Source organism: Ciona intestinalis, unplaced genomic scaffold (assembly GCF_000224145.3).
Source record: "Ciona intestinalis unplaced genomic scaffold, KH HT000140.2, whole genome shotgun sequence".
NCBI classification, from domain to species: domain Eukaryota; kingdom Metazoa; phylum Chordata; class Ascidiacea; order Phlebobranchia; family Cionidae; genus Ciona; species Ciona intestinalis.
Window position 1 is genome coordinate 24,463 of NW_004190462.2, and position 19,366 is coordinate 43,828.

A 19,366-nucleotide genomic window follows, 5' to 3' on the forward strand; every position below is an offset into this window, starting at 1 on the left:
TGCTCGTTCTCACCGAAACCACTATTGGGTCTTCACGCCGTCGAACCCACTTCTCGCGGGCTCGCCAACCAAATCCTCGCCGCAGATGGGTTTTGGGACAGCAAAAACAATCAGAATTTGGTAAGTAGATAAAACAACATTTGTATTTGTTTAAAAAATCAAAATTGCTTGACAAAGTTGTAATTTAAATAAAAAAATGTAATTTTCAACTTTGGGCCATATTAAAAATTAAATTAAGGCGTTTATAAAAAAAAATAGTTTTATATAAGCCTTTTGTTTAAAATTTCTAAAAAACAAAAGTCATATGTATAACATATATAAACTGGGAAAATCTCGTTTTAATTTGTTTATTTAAATTTTACTTTTCAGAGGAAGATGTGAAAACCTTGCTAAATCACGATTTAGAAATATGTAAGTCCCTGGATGTTTGAATATTATGTGCTTAGGGTGCCCCATCTTTCCCCACCGTAATATAAGTTATTAATTTACATTAAATGACCTTAAACACAATATTTATTTATACATTGTTTTAAAAAGTACAATGTGTAGTTGGCTGGGGTAAGTTAGTACAAGCTGGTATTTTTTCCCGATCCATTTGGTAATAGTTTTTAATGTATATTTGACCATATCCTCACGACGATGTTAAACACGTGAATCGAAAATATAAGATATTCCGTGCTCGAGTTATCCCATCTTACCCCACAGTTCTAAATATATGTATGAGTTTTATCATTACGTTTACATTTATATTACTTAACAGCTGAAGAATAATCTGAAGATGATCGTCTCGGTTGGTTGAATGATTAACCCACACGTTTTAAGATGGATCAAAAATAAATTTAAACATGGCATATTATTTTAGTGTATATATCTTATATTTAAAAAAACTAGAAAATGGGTATTGCTTGAAATCTTTGTTCACTATTTTTTTTCTCCAAGCAGTCAGACATTTAGAAAAAAGTCACCACTATACGTGGTAAGTTTGTTAGTTATACGTGGCAAGTCGTTAGATATACGTGGCCAGTCGTTAGGTATACGTGGCAAGTAGTAACAACGAGGGTGAGAACGAAACATGACACCCGTGCTAAAACGATTGCGCTGATAAGCAAACTTGTACAATAGAAGCGATATACGTTTCTAAATCAGAACACAATGTATAGCTGGTTGCAGTAAGCATATGGCAAATCACGCTTGCGACCACACAGCGTAGTATGTGTCGATTTTCGTGGAAAACCGTAGTAAAAACTAAGCTTTGGGCTTAGGTACTATATACAGAGCAGCACGATACCAACGCATATTTAGTATATCAAATCTTACAGTCATGAACCACACACTCATTTTTTGCTTCGCTTTATTTGCTCTTATGCAAGTTGCTGATGGTTGGCCAAAAGGTGGCAGACGAGGTAGTGGTTACGACACAGATGCTGGAAATGGAATTATTGATAGTCCTTTTGGCCGCGTTGAGTAAGTCGTTGGTGGCTTATCCTAACTAATCGGTACATTTTTTTATTTTTGTACATTAATCCAATGCATATAACTTATATTAGCGAAAGTTTAAGTTCCACTTTATTATGTTTTAATTTATAGATTAGACACTATATATACTACATGCTATGCTGAATCGGTACTTTTGTTCCTACAAGTAAATTTTCAACACTATTTTGTGTTAAAATGCTCACTATGTATCACTGTTACGGGCTGTTATATTAAATTTTCTCTTCTGTTCCGTTTCTTGAAACTATTGTGGTACCTGTATTGGAGCATGTCTATCCATTTATAATTTTTATTTTTCATTGCTATATGCACCTTTAATTTTCTGTGCATTCCAGGGTGTTGGACATTGGTTCTTTCGGAGTAAATGGTAAGATTTTTTTGTTTGGGCAAACAGAACTTACAAACAAATACAACTACAAAATATCGCAAAAAAAATTAAATGAATGTATTATTTTAAATTTTCACACTTATTTCAATATTCTCACTCATTTATATCTTCCCGTGGCATGACAACGACATTCATTATAATGCGGTTGTACATCACCTATTATACCCATTACTAGTTAAGACGCCCCACCACCACAGAAATAAAAAAGAATAGAACGCGTATCTTCAATGTCGGCAAAGGAGAGAGGTGATACTCTCTCTCTTTCGCGGGTCGTTCCCGTTTACTATTGAAGTCAATGGAATCAAGGGCGCTTTATGTAGTTTTTATTCGTTTTTTAACTTAATTTAAAGTTATAAGGTAAAACAACTATTTTCTAGTATATATATTTCTAATAAACCGTATGTTTGAAGTTTTTAATTAAATTTATTAAGTTATTAAATTTCCCAAACAAGTGGTAAACTGTTAGCGTTAACCTACCAAATAACTAAACTGGCCTAATAAACTTGAGTAGTTAGTGTAGTTTTTGAAATAAACAGCTAAAACCTCATAAAACTACTATGCGGCTATCTTTTACAATGGAGACCAAGCGAAATGGGGACGGAGTTGGCGGTCACGTGAATAGAAAAAAGAATATATCCCGGTTTTGGGCAGTTGCTCGTTCTACTCTTTTTTATTTCTGTGCTCACCACGCAGTCACGAATAAAAATTTTTTTTATTTATGACTTGCCTTTATTATACAACTTAGCTCTCTTCTTAACTGAAACTATATTTTCAATAGATCTAGCCAGTTTGAAGGAAATACTAAAATTGTTGGCAGCAGATGCTGCACGCAAAAGTGGCGAGAAAAGTAACTGTTTAAATCCCGATTAAAATATACAGCATATCACGAAATTAACATATATATCATCCGCAATTCCCACCATCAGTAAATTAGTGACACTCTATGTCGTCCAAGCGTTATGAAGTGGTAACGTTGGGTGCCTGCTTAAACTTCTATCCCAACAGTGGACAGTTTATGTGGTCCCACTAAAATGGATCAAAAATGGCCGATAATCGTCCTCTTTCGTTCTATTTACTAGAGTAAACTTGTTATTTTTTATTTTGTGTGTAAAGAATCAAAACCCTGAAAAGACTGTTGCGGTTATAATGGTTAATATAAATGCAAAGCGCAAAAATAGATTGATATTTTGATACCATCGTATATAGAAATGAGCGTGTATAGTAGTAGAGCGTAAAAGTTGTACAAAAAGAGATTTTTTTATTTTGGGCCGAAATGCTTCGCTGCAACCGTACTAGTTATCAGGGTAATACTTTATATAATCGCAACTTTTATAGCTTTGTCTAGATAGGTATGCAGATGGAAACTTTAAAAAGCCGCCATTGAATGTAGTCTTTTCGACTGTCTCTAGCAAATCTGTGACAAGAAAAAAAAAACATTTTGAAAAACTAAAATGACGTTTTCGCCATGAAACACTGGGCCAAACTGCATATAATTTTTACTGCATGTTCAATAAAGCTTGCCTAATCTATTATTGTAGTGTGGTAAACCAAATAAAGCAAAATTACTATACTGAAAAGCTTTTGCAACATGGTATTTGGTATTATAAGTATTATTTTTATTGAAATTCCGAGATTACAATTTTAGCCAAATAGCCATATATTTGGCACTTAAAATATAAAAATATGGCAATTTTTAATTTGTATCGCTTGTTTAATTAAATATGCAATTTTAGATTGCTGTATATTAACAGTCGTTATACCAGATTGAAAAGTTTTTTTTTTCGCAGTGGGATTTTTTAAATTTTCTATAATCTTATATAGCAATAGCATGTTGTACAGAATTCATATTGGTTATAAGTGCTAAAGTGTACTGATATTGCTCTAACCCAGTGGTCACTAATGGCTTGTCCAAATTATCAGCCACAAAGTAACATACATATTTGGGTAACTTGTAAGCTGACACGAGGTGTATGAAACAGAACACCCGTGTTATAACAACTGTCATTTTCCGGCCACGCGAGAATAAAGTAAGTTACATTTATTTATTGTGGTGAAGAAAAATTCAGGGTAGACATTCATACTTTTCACCCCTGCTTTGGCATCTCGGTGTAACAAATCATCTTTTTGGTCTTTTAGTGGTCTTGGGTGATTTTTAAATTCAAAATAAAAATTAGTTAAGTCTTTATAAACTATTGATTAGGTTAAAACACAGGTATATTGAATATATGCTTATTTTAAAAGAGTTTAGTTTATAATTAGGCTAAGGCAAGTCGAATAATGTGTAAAAAGACAAAGGTGATCCTAGAATACAAAAACTGGAATGGCTGTTTACGATTCCATCCACTTGTTTTACTAACTTAATATTTTTTAAAATATGCGAAAATTTTTATTTTTGAACGGTACCGCTGGGGTCTAGTTAGTACAGTGCTCGAATTTTATGTTAGTCGCTCGAGTAAATTGTATCGGAAATGCCGTTTTAATTTTTGTATTCTAGGAGTACCTTGGTTTAAAAATGAAGGTTATCAATTAAAAAGTTAAACGCTTTTAAGTTTTGCCCCGATTTTTTTCTGGCTACGTCATTTCTCATACCTAACCCTAACTTACAATTACAGTTGACAGTATTGTATAAAATGGTGAATTCTTCGTGCTAAACTTGTGCTTGAAGTTTAATGCGTGTTTGGGTACTGTCTCGTTAAAAACGGTCGTTGATATATTTTGCACCGGACATTTTGTTCGTGCTGCACAAGGAAAAATCATGGCGGATTTAGAAGCAGTATTAGCGGATGTGAGTTATCTTATGGCTATGGAGAAAAGCAAAGGTGCTCCAGCTGCAAGAGCAGTAAAGAGAATTCAACTGCCAGATCCCAGGTATTTGAACATATATATATATATATATAACTTTGGGGTAATGGGCCAAATCTGGCCTAAATCCCAGGTCCTCACGGACCTCACCCATACAGATATATATAACTTATTTATTTTCACCTGTTTTATACGCCTTGATTTGTTAGTATCTTATTATTTATTTTTTTGGTAATGTGTTTCTGACAATTTGGACAACCCATTAGTAACCACTGGGTTTGATCAATTGCTGTTACGTCAAAGTGTCTTTCTCAATGACACATACGCCCGCAACGGTAGCAGCAACAAGCCTTAAACCCTTAAAACTGCAGTCTAAAGGCAGGCGCGCTAATTACTTTGTCATGCCTGCTGTTAAAATTGATAACATTTTTTTCTAAAAAGGCTGTGATACATTTTAGCACGCTAAGCCAAACCCTGGAATTAAGATTTTTCCTAAAAAAACTAGGTTTTCAATACAAACTCGAATATTTAAAAAATGTTTACCAGGAAGCTGCAATGAAATGGCATATTGGTGACAACTTTTACCTTTGCTTACTCTTTGTAGTTTTGTCCCAAGTACAAAGATTTATTTCAGTAAACACAATGGCGCACTCTGCATTAGAATTAAAGTGAAAAAAATATTTATTATGATCAATATTTAGGCATTTCTTAAACACACAGGGATTTAAAAGCAAGTGGAAAATACGACTTATTGTAATACTTTTAAACTATTAGGCAAATTTAATTGATGTTTTTGTGTCAAAACTTGACTGCCAGCAATGCCAGAGTAACTTTTAAGATCCGTCAATAGAATATACCTTTATACACTATACATGGAGCTTACATGAAGTTAAATCAATAATTTTGGTTTAATTTTATTGTAAAGGCCAAAGGCTTAAACCCTGGTGCCTGTATGATGTTTTTCTCTTTTAAATATTCAACAAAAGGCAGAAATTGCAAACAAATTGTATATATATAGTATATCTGATATTTTATAATACAGGCTCTATTATATAGCCTATTTAGAAAGATTTCAAAAACTATAACAACAGTAATATAAAATGGACCACACATAATAATAATAATCCATAGCAGTGTAATTTTTAGGAATATTTTATGGATAAATTGTTTTGCAACTAGAAAATTAAGGGGTTCTTGCATCCTGTGAAATATTCTAGGGCAGAAATGTGCAACCAGCACCCCATAAGCCAAATGACCCTCGCAAAGAAAAATTGTGCGGCCCGCGAAACCAGCTGCATATTTCACTGAGTTTATTTAATGTGACAATACATTTATATAGCAGTTGTCTTTAGAATTTAATGCGAGAAATTAAATTTCTGCCAGGAGATCATTTTCCTTTAGTGTCATTTAATCAAAGACAAAAAGAAAGTATTATTGGTCCATGCAAGCCTATGTTAAAAATAAGTACGGTCCGTGAGTTCACCCAGTAACTTATACTCTGCTCTTCTGTATAAAAAGTTGTACACCCCTGTTCTAAGGGAAAGCATGCACACCCATTGCATAACATTTAGGAATAAGTCGCGCGATAACTTATTTGGCTATATAGCCTGTATTCTAATGGCACCTCTAATTAAAATCATACAGAACACATGGTTTATGGTAGGGGTGTGCAACCTTATTACAGTAGGGCCAAGGCATAATTTTCTGGTGAGCCGTAAGCCGTCATTTATTTACCATAGGCTTTCATGGATCAATAATAGTTTCTTTTTGTCTTTGATCAGATGATATTAAAAGGGTTATCTTATCTCCTTGCACAAATATGGGATTTACACGCATCAATTTCTGAAGAAAACTGCTATATATACATAAATGTATTGTCACATTAAAAAAATTCAGTGAAAAATAGGCAGCTGGCTCCGCAGGACGCACAACTTTTCTTAGTGGGCTGCAGGTTGTACACCCCTGGTTTATGGTAAAAAAATACGTAAATAAAACAATTCAGCTTTTGTTTTCCTGAACGGAAAAATACCCACTTTAAAAAACATTGACTGTAGGTGTTAGGTTTTAGTTCGATTTTCTGAAATCCTTTTTAATTTATTATAGTGCAAAAGTGCAGGGCCTTTGGCTAGTTGCTAAATCTGTTTTAACTTTCAGCATTCGAACTCTGATGCAGAAATATCTAACTGAGCGAGAACTTATTAACTTCGACGAGATATTCAACCAAGAAATTGGTAAGAAATATATATATTTATTTTTTTTAAAATTTGGTCTCTAAAATTTCCTTCTTGTAAATTTGTGGATACGGCACTGAAAGTGCAATTTGAAAATCAGCAAGAGTGATCAAACTATTACTATAGTTGAATAAATGTAACTTACATTATCCTTGCATGGCTGAAAAAGGACAGCCGTTAAACACAGGTGTTTTGTTTCATACACCTCGTGTGAGCTTACGAGTTACCAAGTATGTTACTTTGTGGGTGATTATTTTATTTTTTTATGTGTGGCTGATAATTTAGACTACTCACCAGTGAACACTGGGTTGGAGCAATTGCAGTTAAGTGTCTTGCAATTGCAGTTAAGTGTCTTGCCCATGGACACATACGCCCACAATGGTAGCAGCGTCAAGCTTTAAACTCATTACCTCTGGGTTAAAGGCAGGCGCGCTAGCCAACTTTTCTACAGCGTAGTTATAAGAACTAAATTCTCACCAAAGTTTTTAGACAGTGATTAGAATTATGATTTGATGCAATGATTTCACACTTTGTCGAAACTTTGGCAATAAATAACCAATTCCGATCTAGTTTATATGCATTATACAGTAGCAGTGAAGGTATTTCTTTAAATTGTTGACTTTAAATAACCACAAGGCTAATATAAAATGTTTTTTGCCATAAAAATCCATGCTACAGCAATTTATAAAAACATTGTTAAAATTTTAAAATGTGAATTATAAAATTCACATTGATATTCTTTGAGAATTTGAGTATGTTTGTTTTCTTACTGTAATTTTTATGTTTGAACAGGTTACCGACTTTTTAAAGAATTTTGCACACAGTCCGACCTTCCAATTCCACAGTTGCTTTTCTACGAAGAGGTAAACCATTGCTATAATTTTAACCATTTTTTGTAGTGATTTTAAATGGTCTTTCAAACACTACTGTTGTATTATATATCAGTGGTTCTCAAACTGTGCGTCAGTTTAATTTTTCAAATACCTTATATGATTTGTTGAAATTTTAGGCATCCTCATATTTACACCGAGTCTACTTTTAATTTTGTATTAGTTTTCTTGTCTAAAAATACATTTTGTACTAATTTTCCAATGTATAAGTACATTTTGTACTCGTTTTCTTGTTTAAAATTATGTATTGTAATGGTTTTGTGTATAAAAGTACATTTTTCTACTGTTTTTTTGCATTTTTCTACTAGTTTTCTTGTACAAAAGTACATTTCATACTATTTTTTTGTATAAAAGTGAATTTTCTATTAGTTTTCCTGTATAAAAGTATATTTTGTACTAATTTTCCTATATAAAAGTACATTTTTTACTATAAAGTGTAGGCTAGCAAAGGTTAACATTTTCACAGTTTATTTTAAGAAACATCGTTTTGAGCTCAAGTGTAATAGACTTTACTTCTGAGCTGCTTTATCATTGATTAGTTTATTGATTGCGGTGTTTCATTGATTAATCTGCTATCATGACTCTGAAAGATGGTGTGTAGCGCAGTGTGGGGTCTATAGGTGCAAGGCTCAAAGTTAAAATCATTTTTTTTTAATATTCTGCTATTGCTACAACTGCAAGCCACTAATTTATTATTCAAAAACTGTTCTTTTGACTTTGTAGCTTTTTTTTAAAAAAATTACAAACTTTTTTCATACAGCATAACGCTGCTTCCATTTTAAATTAAAATAATTTTTTTTTTAAACCTGTGATTGACAATTTGTAGCATGACAAACGTCTGCAATATTCTATCAGCTTAAAGGTGGCTGTACACAGTATCCGGCATGCGAATTCGCTTGCGAAGTCGTATGCAAACTCATTACCGAGTTCCGCATGTGGCAGCAAAATCTGGACAAAACAGATGAATTCTGGATACTGTTCACAGCCACCTTAACAAGTATCAAATTTGCCTCAAAATTGAATCTTGTGGTAATAAGCCAACTCTGGCTTAAACTCTACATTGTAGAACCTAAATAAGCCAACTCTGGTTTAAAAAATACACTGTAGAACCTAAAATGAGCTAACTCTGGTTTAAAAAATACACTGTAGAACCTAAAATGAGCCAACTCTGGTTTAAAAAATACACTGTAGAACCTAAAATGAGCCAACTCTGGTTTAAAAAATACACTGTAGAACCTAAAATGAGCCAACTCTGGTTTAAAAAATACACTGTAGAACCTAAAATGAGCCAACTCTGGTTTAAAAAATACACCGTACAACTATTTTACACTTTGATTAACTTACCTTAGTATAATGCAGTGGTTCCCAAAGTTTTTTCAGTGCGAGCTAAATCAGAGTTCATGATCATCCCATGACCCTTGTACCCAAGCTTAAAAAAACTATTTTTAATGTATGCATATTGTAAATAAATCTGTAATCACATAATGATATCATTATCCAGTTTTATTGAGATGAATGCATAATGTGATGCAATAATTGAATTGTAAAAGATTTGAAAAAAATGAAAAGAAAAATCTCGTTTTGATAGATTTAAATCACCTTGTCGCGACCCATTTTTTAACCCCGTGCGACCCATATTTGGGAACCACTGGTATAATGAGAAATCAGCAAACTTTCCTAAATCAAAGAACTAAATATCACAACCTCAGTTTTTTATTGAATAAATTTAAACTAACAAAAAAAATGTACAAAAGGTGCTCGCAACTCCCGCAAACCCCAAATGAGCCACTGACTTCACCCATATATATAACCAGTAGCACAACCAGGGGGTTTAGGGGGTCGCGACCCCCCCTTTAAACCCCCCCCCAAAAATGTTGTTTTATTATTTAAAATTTATTTATTTTTTTTTATTAAACCCCCTACCCTTTAATTTTTTTCTGGCTGGCCACTGTATATACCGCTAAACATTTAATATTTTATGCTACAGATTTTAACTTTTCAAAGCATGGACTTGGAGGAGGAGAGAGCAACACAAGCAAAGATGATGTACAATCAATTTATAATGAAAAAACTTGTACAAAACATGCCCACGGTAGTTATTCATCCAAGTTTTTTTTCCTAAATAACTTCATCCATAAACTCATTGGCCTAGAGTATAATTTTAAAATTTACCACCCAACAACGCTCTAAAGCAGGACTTTCAAAACTACTGGTCATACTAAAACGAAAGGCATTATTTTTTTTTTTAAATAAAAAAAAAGTTTTTTTTGAAAAATTTTGATTAAAACCCCCTTCTTATTTTTTTCTGGCTGCGCCACTGCACGCACATATAGTAGGGTGGGGGGAGATGGGACACCTTTTCATTCTATTTTCTCGTCACATTTGGTAGTAAACAAAGAACATTTAAAGAATTATTAAACCGTATGTTCATGACTCCAAAAGACCGTTGGTAATAGTTTAAAACACGTTTAGGATATTTGGATATTATGTGCTAAAGGTGTCTCATCTTCCCCCACTGTACTATACATATATATATATAATATATATAGCATATATACATTGATATTGGTTTCCTATTTTTACAGGAGTTTTCCAAAGACGCATTGGATATTGTAAAAGCAAAGATACTTAAAAATCATTTTCCAATTGATCTATTTCAGGTTTGTCATCCCATTAGAATATAATTCTGTTCTCTCATATGTGTGTATGGTTACTAATAAGCGGCACTAGGTGTATGAAAAAGAAATTATGTACTAGTTTTCTTGTATAAAACTATATTATCTACTAGTTTTCTTGTATAAAGAGGCAACAGGTACAAGGCTTATCGTTGTTGCCATTGTGGGCGTATGTGTCTTTGGGAGAGACATGTAACAGCAATTGCTCTAAACCAGTAGTTCTTTATGAGTTGTATTAATTGTTAACCATACAATAAATAAAATGGACAATTTACTCCCAAAAAATAACCCACAAAGTTATGTACGTGGTAACTCGTAAGAGGACATAAGGTGTATGAAGCAGAACACCTGTGTTGTAAACTTGTAACGACTGTTGTTGCCAGGCGAGGATACACAAGTTATGTCATCAATTATGCAAATCTAAACAAGTTTGAGATTTATTTTTTCTATTGCCTATTTTACCCAATTTTTCTCAAACTTAATTAAATAAACAGGTTTATGACAAGGAAGTAAGAGAGAGCCTTAAGAAACATTTCTTCCAGTTATTTGTTGAAAGGTATTTCATTTTACTGTTTACTCATAGTAACAGTGGGGTGGGGGAAGATGGGACACCTTTAACCTCTATTTTCTGGTCTCATTTAGTGGTAAACAAAGAACATTCAAAGAATTATAAAACCATATCCTTACGACTCCCATAGACCTTGTTAATTGTTTAAAACACGATCAGAACATTTAGATATTATGTGCTAAAAGTGTCCCATCTTCCCCCACCCTACTATGCCACTATAAATTTTAAATGAATTAAATGCATGCAGCAATAAAAAACCAATAGCAGTTTTTGCGGCGAAATCAAATGACAGTCTTTTTCAATCATAGGCACCTAACATGGGTATGCAAGGTGTGCATACACCCTGAAAATAAATCACATTACCCATGAGTACCCAGTACATAGGCATAAACAATTTAATATACTATCCTACATTATGTCTTAAAATACACACTATACAGTGGTGATAGCGCAATGATCAGTCTATTTTCTAAATAAGAACTAATAATGTGACAAGAAAAAAAAGTTCATGCTTTCGCCGGCATAAACTTTTTATATTGAGTAGCTTGATTTTGTGAGCCACCTATCTTGCTCATTACTAAGTTTTTATTAGTTTGTATGTGCAAATAATTTGTTTTTATAAAAGAATGTATTTTGTTCGCACTTTTTCTCAAATAATTTTTACGTATAGCCTATTTTTATTGTTTTATTGCCAATTCCCTTTATTTTCTTGTTTAATAATTTGGTCTGCTTTATAAAAAGATATAATTTTTTTTTAAATTTGTGATAATTATTTAAATATACTACAAGTTGTTAAAATTATCCTGTTTATGTTTTCAGTGACAAATTCACACGCTATCTGCAGTGGAAAAACCTTGAATTAAGTCTCCATGTAAGTATGTATTCTTATAACATATATTAGGGTGGGAGAAGATAGGACACTTTTAGCACATAATTTTGATTATTTTTTTAAAACTTTGGTCGGTGGTACATTTGGATCACATTTGAAGATCGCTATGACGCTATCTATAAAAAATCGCTATGACGCTATCTATATGTTTTTTTTATTGGTATTTCTTTTTAGTTGCCCATGTAAAATAGAATATGAAAACACAAGCCGAGTAAAAAAATAACTCGGATTTATAAAAGCCTGTATTATATATAAATATATATATATACGGTAAAGGTTGTGTGACTTTTTTATTGTAACAGTTGTCCGACTTTAAGGTGATTTTTTGAGACTGTTTCATTCCTTTACTTAAACTTTTGTGATACTTCACAATCTTGCCTGGTAGCAACTGCCGTAAAATATAAATATTAACTTTGTTAAGTTTGCGCAGCTGACAATAAATGACATCAGCGTAGTTCAACTTTTAAGTGATTTTTTTCAGAGACTGTTTTATTTTTTTATTTAAGCTTTTGTAATACTTTACAATCTTGCCTAGTAGCAACTGCCGTAAAATATAGATATTAACTTTGATAAATTTGCGCAGCTGACAATGAACGATTTCAGCGTAGTTCGACTTTTCGGTGATTTTTTTCAGAGACTGTTTTATTTTTTTATTTAAGCTTTTGTAATACTTTACAATCTTGCCTAGTAGCAACTGCCGTAAAATATAGATATTAACTTTGATAAATTCTGCAGCTGACAATGAACGACATCAGCCTAGTTCGACTTTTGAGTGATTTTTTTCATAGACTGTTTTATTTTTTAATTTAAGCTTTTGTAATACTTTACAATCTTGCCTAGTAGCAACTGCCGTAAAATATAGATATTAACTTTGATAAATTTGCGCAGCTGACAATGAACGATTTCAGCGTAGTTCGACTTTTCGGTGATTTTTTTCAGAGACTGTTTTATTTTTTTATTTAAGCTTTTGTAATACTTTACAATCTTGCCTAGTAGCAACTGCCGTAAAATATAGATATTAACTTTGATAAATTTGCTGCAGCTGACAATGAACGACATCAGCCTAGTTCGACTTTTGAGTGATTTTTTTCATAGACCGTTTCATTCTTTAATTTAAGCTTTTGTAATACTTTACAATCTTGCCTAGTAGCAACTGCCGTAAAATATAGATATTAACTTTGATAAGTTTCCGCAGCTGACAATAAATAACATCAGCGTAGTTCGACTTTTAAGTGATTTTTTCATAGACTGTTTCATTCTTTTATTTATTTTTTTGCGATACTTTACAATATGTGTGGTACTTGGTAGCAACTGCCGTAAAATATAGATATTAACTTTGATAAATTTCCGCAGCTGACAATAAATAACATCAGCGTAGTTCGACTTTTAAGTGATTTTTTTCATAGACTGTTTCATTCTTTTATTTAATTTTTTGCGATACTTTACAATATGTGTGGTACTTGGTAGCAACTACAGTAAAATATAAATATTAACTTTGATAAATTTGCGCAGCTGACAATGAACGATTTCAGCGTACACCGAATAATCGGACGTGGTGGATTTGGAGAAGTGTATGGTTGCAGAAAGGCTGACACAGGAACCATGTAAGTGTGTTGTGTTTTAAGGCAAAGCTACAAAAGTTTCAAGTGTGTAGCAACCGTCTTTTTTTAAACTATAATTTTCCTATTTAAAAAAAATAAATTTTTGTTTGATTTTTTTTAAATACTTTTTTTTCTATTTTTTTGTTTTTTAATTGTTATAACAATCTACCTTGCATCACCATGGCAATATTATTGCTTTTTAAATTTAACCTCACTAAAAATAAGCCACATGTCCATTTTCAAAAGTGCAAAATATCATACTCAATTTGTTAAACATGCATATAGTAGTTTACTTAAAGTAAAATACGGGCGGTTACCAACAAGAAAAATCAGTAAATACACCATGACAATTGCCTAAACAACTGAATTATGTGTCCAAACGCGAGTCTAAGCTGTAATTTTTATTGTATGTTCAAAATTATTTTTTAGGTTTTGTTGAAAAAAATTGTATATATAAATATATATATATAATGTATACTATTAACTATTTATAATTTCAAGAAGAGGGTACATTCGTTTATTTTGATTTTTTATAGGTACGCTATGAAATGTTTGGATAAAAAAAGGATTAAATTAAAACAAGGGGAATCTCTCTCTCTTAACGAAAGAAAGATGCTTCAAATGGTTAGTTTTAAACAGATTTTATATTTGCTGCTATCTATATGTTTTTGTATGTATATATATATATTAGAAACTCCAATTTTTTTGTTAGGTCTTGAAAGTCCAAATTTTTTTGGTTAGGTTTATATACTAAAAATCAGAATTTGGCATTACTTCCACAAATAGTACAGAAATGGTACAGTTTTATGCTGTAAATTTTAGCAGAATGTGTGCAAATGTGACAGCTTTCTGCTATAGATTTATCAGATACAATGTACTGTATTACGCACAAATTATTTCAACAGTTAAAATGCCGCTGTTTTTTACTTTTGGATAGCTTTGCAGCAGCTGAATTTTCTTTTTTTTTTCGGCACGAGTTATTCAATGTCTGGTAAAGTACTACAATTGGAACTTTTTTTCTGCCTATCAATTGATGTGGATTTTGCTTAGTAGCTCATTTACCCTATAAATACAAGGAATTGAGTCCAAGCCCCCAGGAGTAAATTAACTCGAGTTTAGGAATCGCTGTCTTGGTTTAAACATATTATAACAGTTAGACCATTTGCCTCCAACCAATAGACAGTTATTGATTTAGTAACTTCATGAGAGAATTTTCTTTTATATATATATAATATATATATATATATATATTGGCTGACAATTTGGACAACCCATTAAGGACCACTGGCTTGGAGAAATTGCTGTTAGTATTTTGCCCAAGGACACATTCGCCCACAATGGTAGCGTCTGCGAGCATTGAACCTGTATTCTCTTGGCACTAAACAAAAGTTTCACTATGTTAGAACCTTTGCCCTTTTAAGCCTTGATAAATAAGTTACTATCATCATATACAAGTGAAATGCAGGGCCTACTATGTAGTGCTTTTCATACATAATTAATACCGTTCCTAATTACTATTTATACCCCACATTGACTATTAATAAATAATACTTTAATATTTCATTACATGCGTTTCTATGTGAAAAGTTTCTACTAGGCATATTAAGGACCTATAATATATAAATATAGTAGGATGGGGGAAGACGGGACACCTTTAGCACATAATATCCAAATATCCTGATTGTGATTTAAACAATTAACAACGATCTATGGGAGTTGTAAGGATACGGTTTTATAATTCTTTGAATTTTTTTTGTTTACTACCAAATAGGATGAGAAAATAAAATGAAAAGGTGTCCCATCTACCCCACCCTACTGTACATTTATTTATTTGTTTTACAATATGTTGCAATGTACAGTAAAAAAGTTTTATCTTTATATTTGTAAGTATAATATATATATATATATACCATTTTTGCAATATTTTTAAGAATTACAGCTTAAAAATAGCTCTCTTTTCACACTATGAATATATATCCTACCCACTTTCAAAAGGTAACTCAATTCCACGATTTAAAATCCATATATCATATAAATAAATTATGTACATCAAGATGTCTCCCATTTTCGCAGGTCGATTCCCCCTTCATTGTCTGTATTTCTTACGCATTCCAGTCTATTGATAAACTTTGCTTTGTACTTGATCTTATGAACGGTAAGTAAAAACATTCATTGTTATTTATATTTTAGATACACTTTTACAGATTATTTAAAAACATTCGTTATTATTTATATCTTAGATACACTTTTACAGATTATTTAAAAACATTCGTTATTATTTATATCTTAGATACACTTTTACTGATTATTTAAAAAATTGGTTATTATTATATATTAGATACAATTTTATCGATTATTTAAAAACATTTGTTATTATTATTTATATTTTAGATACACTTTTACTGATTATTTAAAAACATTCGTTATCATATTTTAGATGCACTTTTACTGATTATTTAAAAATGGTATCTAAAACAGCCATTGTTTTTTTTATATAAGGACTATACGCTTTTGCCGATAATTTAAAAAGTAAAAACAGTCATTCTCTTACTTTAAATACACTTTTATCCATGATTTAAAAACAGTCACTATTATACTTTAGAGATATTTTATAATATATAGTTGCTTAGTTGGTAAATTTGTGTCAAAGAGCCATCCTAGATGCCTCATCAATTTAAGGTATAATTTTGTGATTGGAAATATGACTGTACGATTTAAAAACTACAAATCTCGAAAACTTGTTTTTTGCAAAACCTTGAAATATGACATAAGCTGCTTTGGTTTTAAATCAAGGAAGTAGGTAGGGTAGGGTAAGATGGGACATCTTTTAATTTTGTTTTTCCATTCCATTTGGTAGTAAACAAAGAACATTCAAAGAATTATAAAACCGTATCCCCACGACTTCCATAGACCGTTGTTAATTGTTTAAAACACTATCAGGATATTTTGATATCATGTGCTAAAGGTGTTCTATCTTCTCCCACCCTATATGTATATTTTCTAAAGGTGGTATTATACATACATTATAGTTAATAGAGAAATGCATTTTAAACTTATTTCCTATCTTTTTCTGAGCCAGAGTTGACACTAGGCACTACTGCATTAGTGTAGTGGTATTTCTTAGTACTAAATAGGCAACTACTACACTGGCTACCTTAAGCCTATTTAAATCTACTGACTATAATAGCATGTATAGGTGCCTTAACTTTTAAAAAGTCAGGGTACCTATAAGTTCATAAAGATAAAAGTTAATGCCGTGCGAAAGTATGAACATTTTGTCTATGCATACTAATTAAAGGTATTTGTTAATTGTCACATGAGGTAATAGGCCTATCCTGGCCTAAATCGTAGGGCACATTGCGTGCCGCGCTGCAAGTCCTCGCCCATATAGAATAGAACATGCTACACTTTAGGGTAATTAGCCAACTTTTGCATGAAGAGCCTTGTTAAAGAAACACACTCATATTTTGGGGAAAATGGGCGAATTCTGGCCCAAGTCCTAGGACCTATGGTATGCCATGCTGCAGGACCTCACCCACATAGAATAGAATAGTTGTCACACACAATCAGGATATTTTGATATTATGTGCTGAAGGTGTTCTGTCTTCCCCCACACTACCATATCTCAGCTTTGTTACGCTACTATATATCAGCAACCCCATTAGAGAAGTGTTATGGGCAAACTTTGGCCTAAATTCCAGATTCTATAGCGTGCCTCACTGTAGAACCTCACTCTATTAAATAAGACATACTATGGTTTGATAATGAGCCAACTCTGGCCTAAATCCCATGTCCTATAACATGTCTTGCAGTAGGGCTTGTCCATATAGAATAGAACATGATATGGTTTGGGGTAATGGGGCTGTTGCAGTGTCGCCTGAATCTCTAATTCCCAGTCCTTTTGCATGCTTTGCTATAAAATATCACCCCTATAGAATAAAATACAATCACCCACAAAGTAACATACATGGTAACTCGTAAGCTGGCACGAGGTGTTAAACCCGTGTGATAACGACTGTCGTTTTCCGGCCATGCGAGCATAAAGTAAGTTACATTAATTCATTCATTTATTCAATATTCAATGGAAGCACCCATTTTTTTCTGTTGTTGACCATATAACCTAATTATAAAAACTGTACTTAACAATTTGGAATATCAGACACGTCAGAAATACTCTAAAAAACTTGACTAAGTAGGGCACCTCGAAAAACTACTATTTTTAGAAAGCTTTGTGGTAGCTTTAGCTTCAAGATTTTCAGAACTTTCTTGTGTGATTTATTCCTTTCATTCAAACATTTTTTTGTATATTTTAGGCTTTAAAATCATTCCAATTATAAAGTCAATTACCTTAAGTATGCTAATGGCATTTAGAGACTCCATTAGTTAAGTAATGTTTGTATTTATTAGCTAATAACCTAATGCAATCTATTTGAAAGGTATTATTACAAAGTATAAATGGTGGAAAACTTTGACAAATTACTAAATATTTTTGCATGTTTTGTATACAATCGAAAAACACTTAAGTTTTTTTTAATTTTCACTGTTTTTTTACCACTAACAATTATTTCTATATATAAACAGATATTAATTTTTGCATGTTTTGTATAAAATTGTAAAACAACTAGTTTTTTTTTTAAATTTGGTGTTTTAACAAATTACCAATAATTTATGTAAACATTAGTGCACGTTTTGTATACAATCAAAAAACACCAAATTTTTTTTTTTAAATTTTCTACTTTTACCATTAACAATAATTTATATAAACGTTTTTGCATGTTTGGTATAAAATTGTAAAAAAATTTTTTTTAAATTTGTGTGACGCAAACAGATCCATAAAAAATCCAAGTGTGCTGTGAATTTTTTAATCCATTTACAAAACTTATAGGCCCAATGTTTAAGCATGTGTTGTGAAAAAACTTATTTAAATTTTATATGTAGCAATAGGCCTGTATGTATTTTAATTTTAAAATTGTGTTTAATGTGTAAAATAATATTAAAAAACCTTTTAAAGAACCAAAATGTCTTTAATAAGCTTATATCTAAACCATCATGAAAAGTGTTGCAACCAATTCAAGGTTGTTGTTTATACTAATGGGTCTTCAAATGTTATATTTTAAAACAGCTTTAAAACCTATGTTATCTAGATCTAGTCATGTATATTCCGCTTTATTTCATATATTGGAAAGACTTAACCAGTCTAATGTGGGCAGTGATTATTCATTTTCTATCTTCATACTGTTTCCTGTGCATTACCTGGCAAACTGTGTTACTTTTGATTAAATTGCTAACATGTGTTTATGGTCTATATACATAGTGTGTGTGTGTGCGTGCGCGAGTGTGTGTGAACGTAACAGTAGACATAATATTATCATAGCTGCTTCATTGTGCCTCACTATTGTACTACTACGAAACCCGTGTGTAGTATTTTAGCGATTCAAAACGTGGTACTTAAATGACAACATGCTTCAAAATTAGACTGTTTTGCAGCACAAAATTCTGTTGTTTACAAAACATAATATTAGGTTGAGGGAAGATGAGACACCTTTAACACATAATATCAAATATCCTGACCAAGTTTTTAACAATCAACAATGGTCTGTGGGAGTTGTGAGGATACAGTTTTATAACTCTTTGAATGTTCTTTGTTTACTACCAATTGGACCAGAAAATAGAATGAAGAGGTGTCCCAACTTCCCCCAACCTACTATATACCTATTCATATTAAATTTGTCAGTTGGTTAAATTTTCATGACTCGGCTTCTTTGTTTGCGATGCACCGAGTTTTTTAGTTCTTTTTTTTTTCAATTTTACAAAACGCATGCTAAAAC

At 32.0% G+C, this 19,366-nt stretch overlaps 1 protein-coding gene and 1 long non-coding RNA gene across 3 annotated transcripts in view; both read left to right on the forward strand.

The window, feature by feature from the left end:
• Positions 1-856, forward strand: LOC104266669. Its single transcript, XR_717665.3, has 3 exons — positions 1-120; positions 370-411; positions 761-856. It is a non-coding gene; the product is annotated as an uncharacterized LOC104266669 (long non-coding RNA).
• A 3,636-nt stretch (positions 857-4,492) lies between these two features.
• The window catches only part of LOC100184862 (beta-adrenergic receptor kinase 2), a 28,957-nt gene continuing 14,083 nt past the window's right edge, over positions 4,493-19,366 (forward strand). For both annotated transcript variants that reach the window (XM_018816107.2, XM_009863441.3), the window contains exons 1-10: positions 4,493-4,750; positions 6,839-6,915; positions 7,708-7,778; positions 9,793-9,897; positions 10,391-10,465; positions 10,975-11,036; positions 11,868-11,919; positions 13,450-13,541; positions 14,075-14,162; positions 15,612-15,693. In XM_018816107.2, the coding sequence (XP_018671652.1) occupies positions 4,638-4,750; positions 6,839-6,915; positions 7,708-7,778; positions 9,793-9,897; positions 10,391-10,465; positions 10,975-11,036; positions 11,868-11,919; positions 13,450-13,541; positions 14,075-14,162; positions 15,612-15,693 (817 nt within the window). In that variant the 5' untranslated portion in view covers positions 4,493-4,637. The remainder of the gene's footprint in view (positions 4,751-6,838; positions 6,916-7,707; positions 7,779-9,792; positions 9,898-10,390; positions 10,466-10,974; positions 11,037-11,867; positions 11,920-13,449; positions 13,542-14,074; positions 14,163-15,611; positions 15,694-19,366) is intronic.